This window comes from Rhea americana, unplaced genomic scaffold, assembly GCF_003343005.1.
Source record: "Rhea americana isolate MKP2758 unplaced genomic scaffold, rheAme1 scaffold_87, whole genome shotgun sequence".
NCBI lineage: Eukaryota > Metazoa > Chordata > Aves > Rheiformes > Rheidae > Rhea > Rhea americana.
The window spans coordinates 1625007-1645474 of record NW_028187055.1 but is presented as its reverse complement, the minus strand read 5'-3'; the positions used below and the strand labels follow the sequence as shown (position 1 = coordinate 1645474).

The window sequence follows — 20468 nt, the reverse complement described above, 5'->3', positions numbered from 1 at the left end:
CTGTATACTGTATTTATCAGAGGGGGTTGTACAGCATATTAAAAAAAAMCCCACATTTAAATTGCTAAGAGGCTCAGAATTGTTAAACTGTTATTTCAACCTGTAAATACATTATTTGGAAAACATGCAAATTGGTTTTGTTCACTTGCTCATTTTACCTATGTTTTCTGCCAGTGAAATCTAAAAATTATCAAGGATTTTTTTTCCCTTTTAAGTTACTAAAGTTATGAGCTGATATTTGCCATGATGCCCCGCTAACAGCATATTTTATTTTGCAGGCATTGTATCTAAGTCCTATGAATGTCGACTGAAGGGACAAGGAGCAACCTTTGTGGAAACTACCAGTCCTTTTACTGCAGCAGCACTGGGAGAGGTGTCTCCAGTTAAAGAGAAGGTCTTTCGGGGCAACAGAAGACAGCCGCAGTCACCTGAACAAGTTCAGCAAGTTATTATTATTCAAGGATACGATGGCGATTTTGCAATTGATGCCTCTGTGGAGGAAACCGCTGCAGCAACCCTTCAAACTCTAGCAATGGCTGGTCAGATGGCAAGGGTAGTCCATATTACAGAAGATGGGCAAGTTATAGCTACAAATCAAAATGGCTCACATATGAGCAGTGTGGTTCCAGGGCAGATACTTACTGAGCAGTTAGCAGATGGTGCAACACAGGTGGTAGTGGTTGAAGGCTCTGTAGCAGGAACTGATATGGAAGAGGCTGTTCCTATAGATGCAGTTCCTGACTCCAGTAGTGCTGTACTGCAGCAGATAATGAGGCAAGAAGTTTTAGATGCATCTGAAGCTACAGTACATCCTCCAGACTCCTCCTCTGCACTGGATGCCCTGCTTTGTGCTGTAACAGAGCTGGGTGAAGTGGAAAGCAAAACTGGACTCCTTGACAGAAGCCGGTCTAGTCAAAAGGATTTCTTACAAATACCAAATCCAGAGGTGCCCAACATTCCCAGTGACACAGAGGGACAAGAAATACAGATGTTCCATGAAGTTCAAGAGACTCATGAAGATACTGAACCTATGGAAGTAGTGACACAGGTCATGCACCCATCGACTATAATTGCATCTCAGGAGAGAGCTCAGGCTGCCTTCAAAAAAATGGTCCAAGGAGTACTACAGTTTGCTGTGTGTGATACGGCTGCAGCTGACCAGCTGATGAAAGAAGGTGTCACTCAGGTCATTGTAAATGAGGAAGGGACTGTGCATATGGTAGCTAGAGAAGGCTCTCAGATAATTATGCAGCAAGCCAGTAGCCATGCGCTCAGTGTCCAAAGCGAGCACATGGATTTAGTAGAGTCGGATGGGGAAATATCACAGATTATTGTCACAGAAGAAATAGCTCAAGCCATGGTTCAGGGTTCTGATGGCAACTTCTCTGAAGGTGCAACTCACTACATTGTCACAGAGTTACCACCGGAGATGCAGGATGAGCCTGGTGTGTACTCACACACCGTGATAGAGACGGCGGAGTCCCCAGAGATTTTGCAGGCTGGTACTACTCTAAAAGCTGAAGCTCTGTCCCCTGATAGAGCAGAACAGTTAACAAGCATGGTCATTTATACAGAGAGCAACTCGCAAGTAATTCAGGGCCAGAGAGATAACGAAGTACAAGAAGCATGAAGAACTTCATCTCCTAGGCTTGATGCAGGGCAAAGCTGGAAAATAGCAGACCCATGGCGGCACTGTATTCCAGGCACTTCACTTGTAAAACCTTCTCGATACAATATGCGTCTAGCCAGGTAACCAACATGCACACTGTGTGAGGTGCAGGTCAGCTAGTAGGAAGATGTCACAGGAGAGGACAGTACAGTCCTGTTACAATAGCTCTGAGAATTATTGTGTGGGAATATTTAAAAACAAGCATATTAGGGCACAAAAGAGGATAATCAACCCCCCCTCTCCCCCCAAGTAGGTATTGTTCTGTTCACTGGTTTGCTTGTTTTTTTAAGTGTTGTTTTATCCCAGGGTAATTCCCTGCCTTATGTCTTTTTTTGTCTAACATAATCACAGCGGTGAAATACTTTCACTTTACTTGTACATTTCATGAACAGATAAATAAGCAAAAAATACAAAAGCCGTGTCATCGCAGTAACAGGGTGATCAGGTAAGCTTACATATTGTAACCAATGCCCTTCCTTAGTTTGAGGAGAACACATGACATTTTGCTTTCTGAAATCTTACTTTAAAATATACCTTTTGAAAAAAAAAAGTCATAAAAATACGTATTTCTTGCATCTAAAAATCAAATCTTTAATAGTAGCTTATTCCTTCGTGGTTTCATGTAGGACTTTTCATACAGAAGAGCTCAAAAAAGCTACACTTCAGAAAATCCTTGATATACATATTCAGAAAAAAAAAAAACTTGATGCCTGTAACTTCCACTTAATTTTAGATGAGAGTCCTACATAAGAAGTGTGCATTTTTGGAAAAAAATATTGTCACTGTCAGTGTTTTGCTTTTCTTATAAATAGCGCTTCATATAAATACCATTTTGCAGTTCATTTTGTGAACGACTTTTGAAATGTTATGGGGGGKTTTAAAGGAAATTCTGACATTGACATTAACAAGTAGAAAAAAAGGTGACCTTGTATTTCTTGCTTAGACCAGAATGTCAATTATTTAGTTGTGGATATACTGCAATTGTTCAATGCAACTTCATGTTGAAAAGATTTGTTTCATGATACAACTGCTTTTGTTTCTTTAAAAAAAATGTAAATATAAACTGGCAAGGTTTTGGGGGTTTTTTTTGGTCTTTCAAATAAAATGTTAGCATTAAAAAGAAGCATCATGATTTTTAATATTGAGCAATAAACAGAACTGGCATTCAGCAGGAGCAARCGAATGCTATCTGTTATGTCTGCATTTTCTCTTTTCTCTTTTCCTTTCCCTAGCTAGCCAGATAGATAAAGATAAAAGAATCTAATTTCTGAAGTGTGCTTAATGCATGCTTAATATAATTGTGTAAGTGTTTAGGGTATAAACTATGCTGTCTCTGCAGATAACTGGGTTTCCTATCATGTTTAATACCTTAAAATTATCAACAGTTAGGAAAGTTGGGGTGAAGTGAAACAATAGTTGCTTCTTCAAGCAACTATTTAAAAATGCATTTTCTGATAGAGCTGCTTAGAAAAGGTGCTTCATTCTGGAGCTAAAAGATCCCGCTGTATTTTCATCTCTTTTTATTATTTTTATTTTTTATTATTATTTTCCAGGAATTAAGGCTGTATCTGTGTCAGACCCCCCCAAAAAAGTAAATTTCAAGTTAGACATCAAGATTCATAATTAGCCGAGTTTGACTTGCTCATCTTTCTTAAAAGTGACAGGCTGTTCACTTACTCTTAAATACTGTCTTCAGCAAACAGTGACAGGATCAACTCCCGTTTGTTATCAGGATAAAGGTGACCTTTACAAAATGATGGCCCTCTGCAAGACTCTCACAAATGTTCAAAAAAACGGAATGTTTTTCAGTGGAAATATTTCTTCTTGATCATTTCTCCTGTTAACTGTAGCCCTGTGGTCTTGCAGCTTGGATGCTAATTCTTCGCTGTGCTTAGTCCTGTATGGCTAACCTTTCTGCTGCAGTACAGGGTGTTGACACTGACATGCTGCAGTTTACCATTTGTGATTTATTTAGGATAAATATGTCTCAGGTGGCATTTAATCCTTCATAAAACCAGTGTAGCCTGCAGTGTCAAACCAGCAATCACATTGTATGCACAATGAAAAGAGCAGACCTTTGCATAAAAAAAAACTGTGGAAGGTGCTCCTAGGCTTTGGAGTGTTGGAAAGGATTCACTAACCTACCGTGTGCTGTAATTACCTGGAAGCTCAGGTTAACGATACTTCTCTGAGTGCGGTCTGCTCCGGAGAGCTAATTTTTTTTCTAGAGCTATTTTTTTCTTCTTTTTAATGTGCACTGTAAAGTTAACTTATTAGTGCCCTACAAATGTAACATTAGAAATCCTGGATGACATTCATTCCTGYGCAGACAGCCCACTTAAGGACTCCAGGCACTGTCTCAACCCGTGCTGAAACACTCCCTGCGATACATCAGGAGTCGAGGTTGCAGCAGATCTTTCCCAAGGCCGAGAGTTCCTCTCAGCATAACTCACCTCCGGTGTTTGCCTGCATGCCCCTGGGCAGCCTTCCTCTTCCCACCAGCCTTCACCAGTGGTGATGGAAACTGCAGCAGGAGGCAGGCGCTGGGGGTAGAGCAGCAAATGAAGGGGGTCAAAGCTGCTTCTCCATGCTCTTGTGTTCATGAGAACGCCTTCCCATTGGGATGGCCACGCACGTCACGGAGCTTCCTTGCATGCTGCAGGAGCCCTTTGCAGTGGGGTGGCTGCCACCACCAGAGTGCAGGAGAACATCTAGGAAGGTGAGCAGCACAGGCAGCCTTTCACTCCAAAAAGTGTGTTTTGTCRTGTGGTTTGAACACCTTCAGTTGACTTCGTCTCCTAGTAAAAGCATGTGCTACACTTTAATGAAAGCAGTTGTTCGAAGTGCAGTATTCCCGTGTCAGTCAGTTGCCTTCTGATAGCCTGACTGTCAGAGCAGTGGCTTTAATTTCCTCTTTGTTACTCATTCTGATTAAGTGTTACGGAGTTGAATCATGCTGCAAACAATGCCAAGTAGGTAAAAACTAAGTGTTTAGGAAGCATGGAACCAGTATGCAGAACCCCCCCCCCACACACACACACACCAAAACCAGATGAAAAACCTTAAATAAAAACAGAAACAGGAAGAAGAGATGTTTCTATCATGGAGTTTCACCTTCAGCTCCTGAGGCAGTGTCTTCTGGCCCCTGAAATTAAGCTGCATCTTTTGGGAGAAACAGAATATGAGAGAGAGCTGGAAACTATATTTAGAGAAATATTTTCCTTAACAAAAGAAAACCCACCCCACACAACAAAACCCAACAAAGTGCCCCGAGCTACATGTCGTTCTGCCCTTCACCACGGAAGTTGGATGAGCTCGAGCCAATAGTTGATGTGCTAAGGTGCACGTGTGAGTTGTGCACAGTGCTGCAAGCGCTGCTGTCATTTAGAAATGCTGCTTTAATACCACAAGTGATGTTAACTGGGAGGTCCTGGAAGAAATGTCTTTGTGCTCTTTGTGGACAGTGTATTCAGCTTGTGCAATCGCGGTAGGTAACTGTGCGCGTTGAAGTTTTTACAGCTCAGGCTAACCCTGAACTGAACCTGAGCTTAAAATGCAGGTTAGTCCCTGTCAAGAAAACGTGGGCATTGAGAGACGAGGTCCAAGATGCTGGCAGAGTAGGACAAGCAGTACTGTGGCAGACATGTGCCATGGCATGCAACTTCTGGCACTTTTCTTCCAACAGTCCCTGCTCAGTAGATTTCCTGAGCACAAAAGCTGTAAATAGAGTAACAAAGAGAGAAGGATGAAGACAAAAACCACTCCTAAAATCTGAAACAAAATTAGTTCTAGCAAAAGGATTAAGTAACAGAAAAAAAGGTCATTCATTTGGCAAAATAAAAAAGAGCTGTGAGTTTTCACTTATTTTACTGTGCAATATTAGCCCATAATTTAAGATAGCACACGGCTCACTTAAACAGCCTACCCCTGTTCCATCTTGTTGAAGAATACAATTCGTTTTCTACTCCTCTAGGGTGATATCATTTTATATGAAGAAAAAAGTTAGCTCAGATGGCAGTTATATGTTTCGGAAGCACCTTCTAATCAGGGATTGGTGATTCATTATTAGCTTCAGCAGGCGATCCATCTGACATGTAAGGGGAAAAAATTAGCAGCTGTCACGGCGTGATGAGTTAATTTCCTGATAGGCCTGACACTGAAAAGCCATTTGGAGACACGGAGATGGCTGATGAGAAAACCTGGTGCTGGTTTATAATTGGAGAGAAAGAAAGGGCAGAGAGACAGAGGGAGCTGGGGGAGGGACCGAGGCTCATCTACAAGTGGGGATGGATGTTTGTGTATTTACTAAATAGACTGCTTCACAATAACCCGCATTACCGCGCACATACACCTCGGCAGTTAAGTAATAAGGACTTGGGCCTCTCGTTTTCCTTCTGCCGTATGTCATTATTTTTAGTCATTTGTAATTAGTACTTCAGATGGTTTTACGCTTACTCCAGCCCGGGTGTACGGTGTACAAGCACGCGATTGGGTTATCTTGCGGTGACATTGAAACCTGACATTTTAGTGGAAAGGGGAGAAAATGACGCTATCCCTTTAATGGTTCTTGCTGCAATTTTCTTAATTGCAGCTTGAGATTTCAATCAATCATACAAAAATAAACTTATTTGAAACAAATATTGCTAAAACTTACAAGGGCACAATTGGAAATGATGAAAGGGTATTGAAAGAAATCTTTTGCAGAATATGAGGAAATATGCTCTTCAAAACACATAAGCACATGCATGTCTGTTTATCTTTTGTAAGAATGACAAGTGAAACTATTAGAAAATAGGCATGCAAGGCCAAATAAAGTCCTCTGTGGAATCTAGCTTGTGTATGTAATAGGGAGAGCAACACAAAGTCTTTTAAATGTATTAAATAAAACTAAAAGAAAGTCCTCAGCCAGAGACTAACTAATTTCTTCTGTGACTGTGTACGTTAGGTACTTCTTTAAATGGCTACTTGCTTTCAGCTATTTAAATACAGTATTTAGTATGTCTAACAAATGAAGGAAGGCTTTATTTTAAAAAATGAGAAAAATTGAACATGATGGTTATTTACAACTTTTCTTTTTCAAATTCATTCAATCAAACAGGATTTGCACCATTATCAGAAAATAACTTCTGACTTGGAAGAACATGAGCCACTGAGCCAGTAGCCTCTGCCAACTCCATTTATACAAAAGTAGCTTTGCTGTTCTTATATTAGGATATCCTTATTCTTATATAGCAATCGAGGATTTGAGAGTGGTTGGGGGAGGCGGGGAAGATCCGTGAGAGKTGGGTTGATCTAGCATGTATCATATAATTGAAGTGTGATAATTCGGCAACATGCGCCTGAGCACAGAAGCTAGGATTATGCCCTGCAGCATAGTAGGACACCTAACCATGTTTGAAATATATTCCTGTCCTCTGGCAGAAACACATTCATCAAGGCTTCTTTGAATGACCAGTTGTAAAGCAGAGCCCTGCCTTGGAGGTCATAATTAACTGAGCACCACTGGGTTCGAGGAGTTTATGATTAGTAAGAATAGCAAGCCGCTGGGGAGCAATAGCTTAATGCTGGGGTGGCTTCTCTTCCCTATTCCCCCAACCTCTGGTCGCTGTTACTGTCTGAATCGTCATTCCTGTTGCAGCTTTGCAAAGTCCTGCCAATGACTCCTGTCGTCAGTTTGTCCCATCTGGGAGGGAGCCACCTGGATATGCAGGGAGCAGAAGAAAGGATGATTAGTGTTTTGCCTCTGCTGGGTTGCAGTACTTGTTTTTCAAGTGGTTGTGAGCTTCAAGATGCTGTGCAACAGCCAAAAGAAAGCTTTTTCCAAGCCATCCAGCTCCCTGAGAGAGGTAGTTGGGTAYGTTAAGCGTCACCAATGGGCACCTGTTCTGGCAAAGGAAAAGTATGGACAAATCTGACAGTAGGAGTCAGAGCCTTTGACCTTTAGTCTGCTAACAACCGAGCTTTACAGGCAGCTTCTGAAAGCAGAATTAGGGACTGAATTGCCAGGAACCAAGAGCAGTAAAGGCTTAGCCATAGGGAATTCACACACACAAGATCTGAGAGACAAGGAACRGAGAAAACAGGAAAGGAAAGGAAAGGAAGAGAAAAGAGTAGAACAGCTGCTCTGTATGCCATAAGGAAAAACAAATTTGCACTTTGTACAGAGCTCCAAATTTTTTAAGGGGTTAAGGGACRGCTGTACAAGAGTACTGAGTTTTAAATATAAGCAGAATACCTGACATTATTGAGGCTATTAAGCCAATGAAAGGGCTTTATCCAATCTGAAAGGCCCTTTGAACAACTGTTGTGCACCCTTTCAGGGAAACATTTGTTTGAACAAGTGGGGAAGATCTGACTTTTGCAAGAGCAAGCCTTTGGGCAGAGGACACAGATTCAAGCCCCACTCCAGCAATCATGTGCATATTAATTTACTGGCAATCAGTTTTTCTGGACCTTGTCAATATTCTGCACACAAAGCAATCAAGAGGCAGGGACACCAAGGGACCAGAGTTGACAGCATGGATGCAGTGGGTCTTGCAGGAAATCTTCTTACTGCATGACAAACATTTCCAGTTCAGAGCAAACCAATACACAGTGTGAATGGGGAAGTGATTAAAGAAAGAAATGTGGCTAAAATGAAGTATAGCACGCTGGGCAAGGTGGTGTGAAGGACTTTCCTGGCATTGCCTGAGAACAAGTTCTGTGTGAAGACTGAGTTCAAATTTCAGGAAGGGCTTTGGGATTTGCCCCAGGTGCGAGGAGTTGCACAGAGGCTTCCTCCTACTGTGACTGCAATGACTGGAGGAGGTGAGCTGTAAAACTATACARCAAAGAGTGTATGGTGTTGTTTCCATCAGGTGTCATCCAACRCCCCTTCCTCCCCCTTCCCCTGGTGTGCCGATGTGTCACCTTTGGAGTGAAACACTGAAAATGCAGCATAAACTATATACGGTATCTCACACGCAGAGAGTAATGTGRTTGGCCTTGAAGCCAACCGGTGCACTCAGTCTTGAGCTTCAGTGGCCTTGCAGTGGGAGCTGTTACCCAACAGCAGTTTCTTAGGGATTGGTTTGATGTTGCTCTCGCAAAGCAACATTGGCCCTTTCCTTTGAGCCTCCTGTGGCTTCTCCTGATAGACTATCACAGTCCAACACTGTCTTCCTAAAATGTATGGTATGGTTTTTTTCTTCTGGCATGTTTTGTCCTTTGAAATATTCATCTTGTATTGTTGGCTTGGCTTTGTTTAGGATAGAGCATAAAAGGATGATGGCTGTTTTGTCTCCCTTTCCCCAGATTTCTCAGCCTCCTGAGCTGGCGGCAGAACTGAGGAGGGTCCTTCCTCCCTGCTACAAATAACCCCTGTGTAGCAAACAGGAATCGTGAGGTTGCTTTGAGTAGGAAAAAGGAAAGGAAAAGAGGAAAAATAAAATGTATGAAGCATTTAGCAAGAGTATAAGCTCCTTGTGAAAAGAATATACAGCAAGGCTTGGGGTTGGGGGAGGATATCTGACCGTCTCTAACTAACTGCTGAGTTTTATGCCGAGTGTTCTCACAAATCACCCGTAGCACAGTTATCTGGTGCTTTTCCAGCACACACCCACATCCAGTTCCCTTCCTCCTCCTTCTCCATCAACACTCAGAGCAAAGAGACGAACCGTTTGGTAGCCACATTCAACTGACTATGCTGTACTATGGGAGGGACAGAGCATGGTTTGACGATCTGGCCATAGCAGGTGTAGCCATGCCGGTGATTCCAGTTCAGGAATGGCCTCTTGASAGCCCCAAATTCCTGTGAAGGGAGAAACCATGGCCCACAGAGGAGGCACAAGTCTCATCTGGGTGGGACATTGAGGGGGGAAAAGATGTGTTCCTGTTGCAAATGAGGCCTTTGCAAGAGGATGTCCTTCGCTGAGGGAGTTTTAGGACGTTCCCCCAGATCCTGCTAGGCTTCTCCAATCTGCCAGTGTGTTCCTCCATTGCTGGAAGTGTGGAACAGGTTTGTTTTTTCTGCTCAGCATATGGTGGTGACTGCTGGTGCTTGGTAGCTGTGACATCCAGATGCCCAGCTCCAGTAGGATTTTCCCTAGCTAGGAACATCTGAACATTATCTTGGCCTTGCTCTTCCTCTGTTCCTTTTTTTTGTTTGTTTGTTTGTTTGCATTAGCCTTACCCATCAATTTGAAAAGCAGATCATCCAGCTGCTTTATTCTGCTGCATTTGAAGACTAGGAAGGAGCCATAGCAAAGGGAAGCCTGGGGCTGAGGTTTCACTTGGGGGACTCAGAGAGGGGCATATGTGTCCCAAGCCAGGTGCTGGTCCTTGCCCAGGCAGAAGAGGGCTGCAGGCTGCTTGGCATGTTGAACGGAGGGCAGTGGCACTCATGRCTGGCAGGAGCCCAGTGGGGAAAACAGATGAAGAGAAACCTAGAGGGATGCATCCAAAACTGGCTGGCTTGATTTGGCTCTCAGCAGCTAGGCACTGTCTGGGGTGTTTGTGCTCAGACTCCTGCCTCAAATCCATATGTAAACCATGGCGATAAAATTTAAGTACAGCAGATACTTAGAGCAAATGAAAGCAGGAATTTCTAGGAGCATTTCTAATAGCTGGGAACTTGGAGCCCCTGGAGAAATGCTGAATGACCTAGGAGAACTTCTAGACCCACTCRTTTCTTTTTATTATTATTTTTTTCTCAATTCCACAACTGAATTTCTTGTTTCTGCAAGTAAAGGGATGATTCTGACACRAATTTTCTTGAATAATCTGACTTACCATGTAGCTAGTGATCCTATTTAYGGACCACTCTGTTACGGAAACTGTATCTTGCCGGGTTGATGTGGTCTGTGGTAGATCGATGATGTGGACAAATGCCTGCTGCCAAGGAACAGGAGCCAAATCCTGCTGTCTTTGCTTAGGTAATGTGCCTGTTGGAGTCAGCAAGATCAGATAACCAAACTTATTTGCACTCAGTCTGTTGGTATCTGATTCCAAGATTCAGTGGAGAAAATGATAACGCAGTGGAAATTGTTATCAGTCTACTCTTCCACTCAGAATGCTGGGTTTATCCTCATTCCTGTTGTCCTCRCTAGGTAGGCCTCTCTGGTTAAGAGGGACTAAAGTGGTAGTTCTCCCAGACCAACCGCCTGAGACCCTCAGCACAAAGCAGAGAGAGCTTCCCTCTTTTCTGGTAGAGTTGTCCATGGATTTGTGACTGATCTCCTGCTTCCTCCTCTTGATGTCTCCACAGGGTGAGCAAGACTCCTGCCTGAAGAGCCACAGATCAGCCCATGGGGTGGGTAGGCTCCTGCACACCCTGGCATTGTCCTTCCCCTGCGTCCTCCCCTGTGCTGTCCCATGCCACTGGGAGTGCGGAGGTGCTCACTCAACACATAGCCCTTTGACAATTTGTTTTGTCTTCATGGTTTAGTGGGTGGCCCAGTGCCTAGTTTATTGCAGGCTGTTGAAAGCCTGCTTCATGGGCAGGATGATTCATTTTCTACGGGCTTTTCTTCTGGTACTCATCACTCTGGTATGTGAGTGCTTCGCAGCCCTTCACGGCTATGTCTCAGCCCACTAAGGTGTCATGAGGAATGATTTTTTTCCCCTTTCACAGATGAGGAGTTGAGTTACAGATCACTGAGAAAGTTTTCCACCCTTTTGGGGACCCCACTGGAGCTAACACAGACACAGTCTTTCCAAAGTACTCAGCTGCTGGATATGTCCTTGGTATGGGAACATCATACGACCTTTCTAATGCCCTGTGATGGTCTTTGGTATCTCYTGGCATGAGCATACCTGCTCACCAGGTACCAGGGGCTCACAAGGACAGGGCTGATGTGGGCACTGGGCAGAAAGGAGCTTCTGTTTGTCTGCCACGTCCCAGGCTCAGATCCTCCTCTCGTCACTTGGCCCAAGAGTATTTCTGTTAGCTTTGGGGGTTTCTGGTGCTAACATGTGTTTCCATATTGGTGTGTCTGTGTGGGAGATGCAGATCTCACACGCGTATCAAACACACAAGCAGCGGCGCTGTATGGCGATGTTCATACGGGCTACATAGGAGAACCAGCCTCTGAGTGCTGCTGTAATGAAATCCTTAACTGACCCCCCCGTCGGGGATGCTAACCTATCGCACGCACTCAGCCGTGCAGCGGAGAGCGAGCCCATGGGGCAAGTGGCAGCTCGCWGGGCCTTTTGCGCCTGCACTTCCAGTGGGATGAGCACAGTTCACTGCAGTAATAGCTGGTGATGGGGAGTCATCTGGCTGGGTGGCACGTGCGTGGCRTTAACTCAAAGTGAAACTCCTGATTCTGCTGTGCCGTAAATGAGCGTGTGCACATTGGGAGGCACGTGTGGGAGATCCGGTTTCTTTTTCCAAGAAGGCTCCTAAGAAAGCCCTTTTGACAATCATTTTGAAAGCTTGCTGAAGTAAAAATTAAATCAGTTTAAATGGTGTTTTGGAAACATACCTGCCATAAAGAAAGCTGAATTTCTGTAGTTGCCACCCAATAAATACATGAGGCTCATTTCTGATGTCAGACTGACTTTACCTTGTGTATGTCCTCTGACGTCTGCTTTTCCAGTTATGAACCGCAGTAATTGTGATCAATCAGGCTTTATGCCTACTAGCCAYAGGCTATTTTATTAATGAATCTGTATCTCATCTTCATTTTTTTCAGAATCTCATCAAATCTCTTCCAGATCCTGTTTACATCAAATTGTATCTATAGCACAGTTTGTAATATCAACTGATCCAGAATTCCAGATTCTACAACAGTTCCTCAGACCAGGTCCTCAATATAGTGAATAATAACATGTTTCTGAAATAAAAGAAAAAGAAAAACATAAAAGCTTTCAACAAAATGCAAATAAAATCCATTGATTTCTGAGTGATACCATACTTCCAGCCTGAGAAAAAGCTATGAACAGGCAATTCCTTCAAAATCTATTCTATGATTTGTGTGTGTGTGTGTGTGTGTGTGTGTGTGTGTGTGTGTGTGTGTCAGGGTGTGTGTATATATGTGTCTGTTTAAAAGCTAGAACTGCACTCTCATGGACGCTTTAAAAATATCAGGTACTTTTCTCCCTGGCATTGTGCATTTTCTGTTCAGGCACATGGGATTTATGAATATTTGGCTTGACTGGCTAAAGACATCATTGTGACATGATGCAATGTGTTATAAATGTCTCAGATCAAATGCAGAATAGGGAGAAAAAGCTTTAGAATGGAAGTTTATTAAAAACACATACATACAGTCTATTCTAAACAACAACAACAAAAAAATCACTAATGTTCCCCTGTTGCATCAATGCCAGAACATTATGTTTGCAAATAAGAATTTAGCACTACAAAGACAATGCCCTAGATTAACTAAGATCCCATTTCACAAAACCCTATGGCAATAGTCTGCAACATCAGTCACAGGAGAAGATATAACACAGGCGCGTTTGTGCCCTCGTGCAGCTGAGCTGGAACAAAACAAAGAGTGAATTAGGCTGAATATCTTACTGTGCGCAACGTATTGTACAGCAAGGCACCTTTGGGAACGTGTCACAGGGTCTGGCAAATTGAAAACAAAATAAACAGATCTATGGGAATAAATAACATCATATTAGATGTCTGCTGCGTGTAGACTGCATTAGCTTCCAGTCACAATCATGCTTCAGTTTCCCCGCTAGTTTCCAGTGCCTGCGAAAGGAAGACGAGCTGAAAACCATACAAAGAAAGATTCAGAAGTGAGGGTGCGCACGGAGAGAGGCGAGCGGCCGGCCTTGCCCTCGCTCCCGTGCACCTGCACCCTCTCCTGCTCTCTCCGCTCAGCCCGAGGCGCCTCCAGGCAGACGAGACACCGCTTTGTCGCTCGCTGCTTTGCATACGTTAAATCAGCGGTAGCCTTCCCGGAGGGACGTTCCCCCCYGCGCGAGGGTCCCCGACGGCCTCGCGGGCCAGGTGAGCTCGCCGTTGACCGGGTTTCTCTCCGGCGCCGTGCGCCCGGCCCCGCGGTGCGGCGCCGCTCCGGGCTCTCCGCGGCGGCACTGCTCCAGCTCCGTGGGCGCCGGCGGCTGCTGGCGCTTGGCGTGTCCGGCCAGGGGCACGTGGAGCGGCGCGGGCGCCCGGTCCTGCTGCAGCTGCCGAGCTGGTGGCCGCAGAGGCGGCGTGCCGGGGGAGTCTGGTGTGTCGCCGAGGCTCTAATTATGGCTGAATTCAGTTAATGCATTGAAAAAATTTTTTTATAGCTAAGCCTTCACGTGCTTCCCAGTACCCACCCGAAACCCCCTGATTTCAGTGAGGTTGCGCAGATGAATTGAACTTAAAAGATCAGGCCATATTTGTCACAGCGAAAGTTCAAGCTGATTCGTTTTCTCTCACGCTCTTTCGCACTTACTCGCTGTGTTTTGCTTAGCTTATAGCTGAGTAAAAGGAACACGTATCTCGGAGATAGCTTTTAAATGTGTAATTTTTTTATAACTCGAGACCGTGTAAGTCATTCTACAATTACAAAAGATACATTTATCCCAAAGAAAATTCTTCTGAAGCAGATGTTGGCTTTACCCAGTTTGAGATCTAAACATCAGCCTTCGAATTCAGGTGTATCAGAAAAAGGCACAAGCTAGCAAGGGCACAAGACGACGGCTACCAAATTGTCCTTATGCCAGCCAAGAGCCTGTTTTTTTTTCACTTGTAGTGGCAGAGATGGACTTTGAGAGGAAAACACGCACACACAAATCGTATTTTAATACTCCTTTAGTCTGAACACTTTGAGGAGACTAAGAATTTGGTTGAAGTTAGGGGGGAAGTTAGCACTTGTGCAATTGCTGCCCGGCCAGCTCGGCAGGGCTAGGGTATCACTCTGCCCCCGGTGGGCGAGAGCCCGGGTCCCCCAGGGGCCCTTTTCCAGGTGAGCTCCACAGGCCAGAGGACACCCCCACGGGGCCTGTGTGAATTTGGTCATCTCGTGACCTTGTCCTTGTTCTGCCTCCAGAGGCTATTTAAAGGCTGTTGTTTTTCAGGTTTTTCCCAAGAGTGTGTTGCCTATAGRTATTGAATGCAGCTGTGTTTGGCTATCTAACTTTTAAAATATTTTTCTTGGGAGAAAGAACATAAGATGGCCCCCTTTTTGCTCACTTTGGACATACTCGCTCCTTCATTTATACAGTTTTGAAGTTTCTCCCCCGGCTAAAASAATTGCATGGTCTGTATGCTGACCTTATCTGTAGATCAATATTGGACTCCCGAATGCATTCAGGCATTTTTAATTTGACTTCTCTCTTCACCCAGACACAGCGGGATGAGAGAAGGATGGAGCTGACAGCTCTCATAATCAGCACTCATTTTCTTTCACAGGTATGTCAAAATTGCATTTCCATATTTCTTTCCATTAGTATTTTACCTGTAGTCTCCAAAGGCTCTCTGAAGAGCAGATGGGAGAGGGATGGGACGAGGGCCAGCCGGGGGAGGGCACACTTGGATTCAAACGCCGTTTGGGATAACCAGGTGAAATGCATTTTGTGGTCACCTCGCAGTCCCTGTTTGAAAGCTCTCCTTCACCACCCTCACTGGTAGCTTCTCCTTGGCCGCAGGGTGAGAGCAGCGGGAGCCATGCCGGGTGCCTCAGGGCGCCGTGGCTGCCTCGCACCGACGCTGGCGGCTTTGTGTGATCATGAAGCTCAGATCCGCTGTTTTGTGGTGGAGTAAAAGGCAAGAGAGTAGCATGCCCTCTCCTCAGGAGTGCGAGAGGGAAACCTGCTCACCGGTCCCACCCCAGGAAGGGTAATGCGCAGCATTTACGTGGCCAGGATGGCTTGAGACCTTTCCTACACACGCGCAGCAAGTCCCCTGGGAGCCTTCGTGGTCTTTCCTGCCTGAGTCGACACAGCAGCGTCTCTGACGGGTACGTAAAATGTGCCCATTGCTCAGGAAGTGCAAATAAATCACGTGATTTCTTCTTGTCTACGCTGGGACTGTTGTGTTGCCAACCTGGGTTCTGGAGCCCGTCCCTGGGAACTCCACCGGCAGCGTCCTCGGGGTGCCCAGCCCGCGCGGAGGCGCCTGGGCGCGTTAGGGATGCGCCRGCGCTGAGCGGGCGCCGCGCGGCTCGGCAGCGCTCTGAGGCTCCCGACGCGCCACTGCGAAACGTCAGTATCTGCAGCGGTGCAATGCAAATAAACGGCTGCGTGACACGAGCCCCTTCAGGATCGTTGTGCTCTCTCGTATTAATCTCGGTAAAGATGTTGTAATTTTAATACACTTGTAATCCAGGAGACATATCTAAAAAGCCTCCTGACACCAGCAACAAAATTCCCCCTCTCGTCCCCAGGATAATGCCACTGAAGCTCACAGGAAGCGCGAAGAAAAGGTCCCCATCTCCGAACAAGGGCCCTGAACTACTACTGCTTGAAATGAGCCAAAAGGTAACAGTTTCAAAAGCACTTATGTGACTTTGGAGACGAAGCGCTGTTCATTTAAAGTGACATTGTCACTTGAGAACCAAAGTCGGGTTGTTTCTGAACCTACCTAACTAGAGCTGAGTTTAATAAAGCTACCTCAGACCAACCAGAGAAATCCAACAGCCCGGGGTGTCGACCACTCTGCATTTAAACAGGTGAGTGAAAAAGCACGGATCTGCAGGAGGGACACTGTTTTGGATGCTCTCAGCTCGTAATTTCATTCAAATGACTTGCGTACAGGCAGGAGAAACCCTTCTTAGATTTCAATACTAGTGCCAAAGAATTTATACCTCCCCAAACCATGTGAAAGGTAAATATTCATAAAACTTCTGTTGYAAAGGCAGCACAGACAATTCAAATGTGTCTGTGAGGAATCTCTTTTATTTTCCTCAGGTACAAATAAAGCACCCCCCCATCCCTACCTTCCTCCAGCTCTCCTTTTAAATCTCTTTTTAATGTCTCACTTTTTTTACTGCTAATCATTTTCCCTTTTGCTAATGATGCTAACCTTAGAGCCTGCTGCAAACTCACTTGTTTCATGTCAGCCTCTCTATTGCCCACTTTTGTTAAGCCACAAAGCAGGTTTCAGTCTATTCACTGTCAGCTCTTTCTCCAACTTGAATATTACAGTTCCCTGGTTCAAAGACATCTCCAAGCCCACAGCATTTCTGCGYGGATACCTCTATTATTGTCTGCTGCCAGGATATTCTCGTCTCCTCTTCCGTCTCCCTCGGCCCTCAACTCCTTCCCATGCATGTGGCAAAGCCGGTGCTCTAATAGCTCTCCTGAGAGTGGGGCAAAGCGGGTCTCTGTAGAGACTTGTTAGTTTTAAAGGACAAGCGTTTGTATATTAACACCCCCGTGGCAGCCTGCTCCCAGCCCAGCAGACTGGATCCCCACCACTTACGCAGAATTACAGTGCCAAAGCACCAATCAGTCCCCTGTCAGGGGACGGGCAACCGCAGGATCACGCCGGCCAATTCCCGCGTCCCTTGAGCCGCTCCGCTCTGCGCCAAACAGGGACGCGCGGTCCCCCAACGTCCCCAAGCGGGGACGAAACCGCGAAGCRACGCGGAGGGGAGCAGGGTGCCGGGGGCCTCGCTGCCGAGCCGGGGCGGAGCGGAGCGCTGCAGAGAGCCGGCCCGCGAGGCAGCGGCCCGGCAGGAGGGATGTGCTCGTTTAACTGAGGCTGGGTTAGAAGCGCCCTTTCCTCCTAAATCAGTTTTCCCGCAGGTGCCGTGCTCTGACGGTGACGATGTTATTGTCTGCGCAGTGCCATTGTCCGGTGTCAGGTTTTTTTCACGCGGTTTGTAACAAGCTGCAGAGATATAATTGTGAGTGTAGCAACATTTGTACTTGCTGGGTGACTAAGACCTTTTCAATGGCTTTGAGGAACCAGGAGGAGGTTTTTCTCTGCRGATAAATGATTCTGAAATGGTAACTCTTTAGCATAAATTATGTCTTCTGGCTCGCTAATCACCTCTCAGTTCAAAAGATACAGGTCTTATCCCAGCGCACCTCAATTTGAGTGTTGTGCTGATGCTGTATTCCTGCTCTTCCAGTCAGTCTCTTGGGTAGGGAGAAAATCCCTTCGAGAGTCGAAACCGTTAAATTGAAATCAAACACTTGAAGCTTACAATGGGGGACAACCTTTCGCTCTCTCTCTTTGAGCTATTCCTCCCCTTCATCTTTCCCCCTACCATCCCCAAAAGAGGGAGAAGAAAAATAAGAAAGGAGAGGAAAGCAAAGAAAAAGAAAAGTCCGGCTGGTGTAAAGGGCAAATTTGTGGTTATTGCAAATGTTAGCATTTCCCCTTGTTTTTGTTTTTGTTTTTTTTTCTTTCCCCTCGCTTCCCTGGTACACAGGTGAAATAACAAAATAAATCCCACAGAGGGCTTTCTGCCAGGCTGCCTTTGGAAGTTTGCTTAAGTGGCCTTAAGTAAGATAATAAGCAAGGAGTGTGAAAAGAGGAGACTTTGTCTTTTCACATTAGCAGCAGCCCTGTTCAAGTGGCAGTATCTATGAAAATGCTGTTCAGCCTTTAATGAGACTACAGTGTGTTAGTGTACCAGTCTAATTAATCCCATATTTTCACACAGCATAATTACTGAGCCGGGGCTGAATTATTTGGCTAGTGGAGGTGGAGCAGCGCCTGCACTGTCCTCTGTCTCTGCTCCTCGCAATTTATTATGCTATACAGCAAGACACCATTGAAACCTCCTAGTATAGGACTATCTGTCATCTCTACATTATCAGTAAAATACACCACCTTCCATACTGTGCTACAAGGGCTTTAGCAAATTGCTATTTTTATGGGATATGATAAAGGAAATGCTACCTTATGTTCAAATTTTTAACTGTCTAGTGTATGGAATATACAGTCTCACTTCGTGCACGCAGTTTCAGCAAGACCTAATTTGCATAGCTAAATTCAGGATGGTTTTTAGCCTGCTACTTTGCTACCATTCATTGCTCCTTCTCTCTCTCTTTCTTTCTTTTTCTCTTTCCTTCTTTCTTTTTCTTATATCTTTTCTCCTTCCCCTTTCTCTTTTTTCTTTCCTTTTTTCTCTTTCTGTTTTCTTTCATTCTTTTGTCTTCCTCTCTACTTTCTTTTTTCTTTCTCTTTTCTCTTTCTTTTCTTTCTTTCTTCTTTCTTTCTCTTTTCCTTTTCCTCTCTTTCTCTCTTTCTCTTTATTTCTTCTTCTTTATTTCTCTCTCTCTCTCTCCTCTCTTTCCACTGCTCTAACAAGCAAGTCATCCCTACACTTAAAGAATCTCCATCTTTCCTGGCATTAGACTTTTTCATCCCTTAAACTCCTTTCTCTTCCACCCCTCCTAGTTTKTGTTATTCCTTGAAACATATTTTTTGCACATTATTATTCACCTCTGATATATGATCTTGCCATTTTGGAACTGGTAGAGCCCCCCACCCCTTCCTTCCCATAGGAGTTCAGGGAGATTTGTGGTTTAAGCATTTACTCACTTGCTAGTGTTTCTGTGACTGGTTTAATAGTATCTTTTTAATGGAAGGCCAAACACTACATTAACTATATGGAACTGTTTTAAAATTATTCTTTTCAACAAAAAAAAGAGGGTTGTACCCTGTAAATTTTAAAACCAGCTTTAACAGTACATAAGGCTATTTTGTTATTGTGTATGGTTTCCATACATGCATTGTGAGATATATGGATGTACATATACCTAGGCAAAGTGAGATCTCAAAATAAAGAAAACCACATGCTTAATAGCACAAGGGGGAAAATTACTTCTCCAAGTTTTTTAACCAAATAATGGCCCAAAGACCTGAGTTTTCTTCTACACAGTCTTGAATATAATGTATTCAAGGGAATGTAATAAAGGGAATTTCATTACACCTTTGTTGATATTGCAATGTAATATTGGATCTGACACTCCGAAGATCTTCCATATGTGCTTACGGGAATCCAAACAGCATGTACAGCCCCCCAAATTAGTGATGCCACATAGAGTCTTTTATCAGTCATCTAGGGGCAGCTGAAATTGGCTCAAGTACAAGGGTTAAGCATGGTTAAATGTTAACCAGCTTTGGCTTGTCAGCCTTTACAGGCCTGCCATGCTAGCAATCGCACGGCATCATTCCTGTGATGTCTGTCTTACGGGAGTGATGCTGAAGGGAGCTGTGCAAAGGGAGCAGGCAGGGCTGCATGTCCCTATGTGGCAGAGCACGAGTCTGAGTACATATATCTGCGGAGATTTTGGGGGGCTCCCTGTACTGGGGTGCATTATTTGAATTTTCACTGCTGTGTAAAGTATCCTCACAGAGGCTTCTGGGGGATACATGATGCTCTTAATGACACTGTGAAAGGAAAGTTCAAAGAGAATTAACAAACAAAAGCTTTGCAAGAGCAGTGAGGCGTTGTTAGAAACCTGGCCTTCCACTGCACTGACACCTCGGGTACTATCTGTGCTGGGAATAAGGGCTGCAGCAGAGCCTGCGGATATGTGCTGAGCTCCTGACAGGATGTTTTGCTAAGGTACAGACTGCAACATCCATGCAGTCACGGCTCTGGCTTTGGTCAGGTGCTTCCACATGATTTTATGCAAGTGACTTCTGACATTTAACTGCTAGAAAGGCATTAAGTGAAGTCAGAGAAATGATGGCCAAGATCTTCAGGAGACCAATGGGAGGTGTTATGCATATTAAGGCTGAGAGGCCTTCTGGGTATCTCATTTTCCAAAACTGGAACAGTCAAATCATTTGAAGGTGTCTTAGGCTGCCAGCTCTTCAACGTGGCACCCAAAGTCACAAGCTACTTTTAAAAATCATGTCTGCATATGGTCTGTAGCATATAATTTCTTCTATGTATTTATACATTGA

At 44.7% G+C, this 20468-nt stretch overlaps 1 protein-coding gene across 2 annotated transcripts in view; it reads left to right on the top strand.

Annotated features, from left to right (window-relative positions):
* Positions 1 to 2843, top strand: part of ZNF407 (zinc finger protein 407) — a 351735-nt gene extending 348892 nt beyond the window's left edge. For both annotated transcript variants that reach the window (XM_085323770.1, XM_085323769.1), the window contains one exon: positions 279 to 2843. In XM_085323770.1, the coding sequence (XP_085179896.1) occupies positions 279 to 1630 (1352 nt within the window). In that variant the 3' untranslated portion in view covers positions 1631 to 2843. The remainder of the gene's footprint in view (positions 1 to 278) is intronic.
* The last annotated feature ends 17625 nt before the right edge of the window (positions 2844 to 20468 follow it).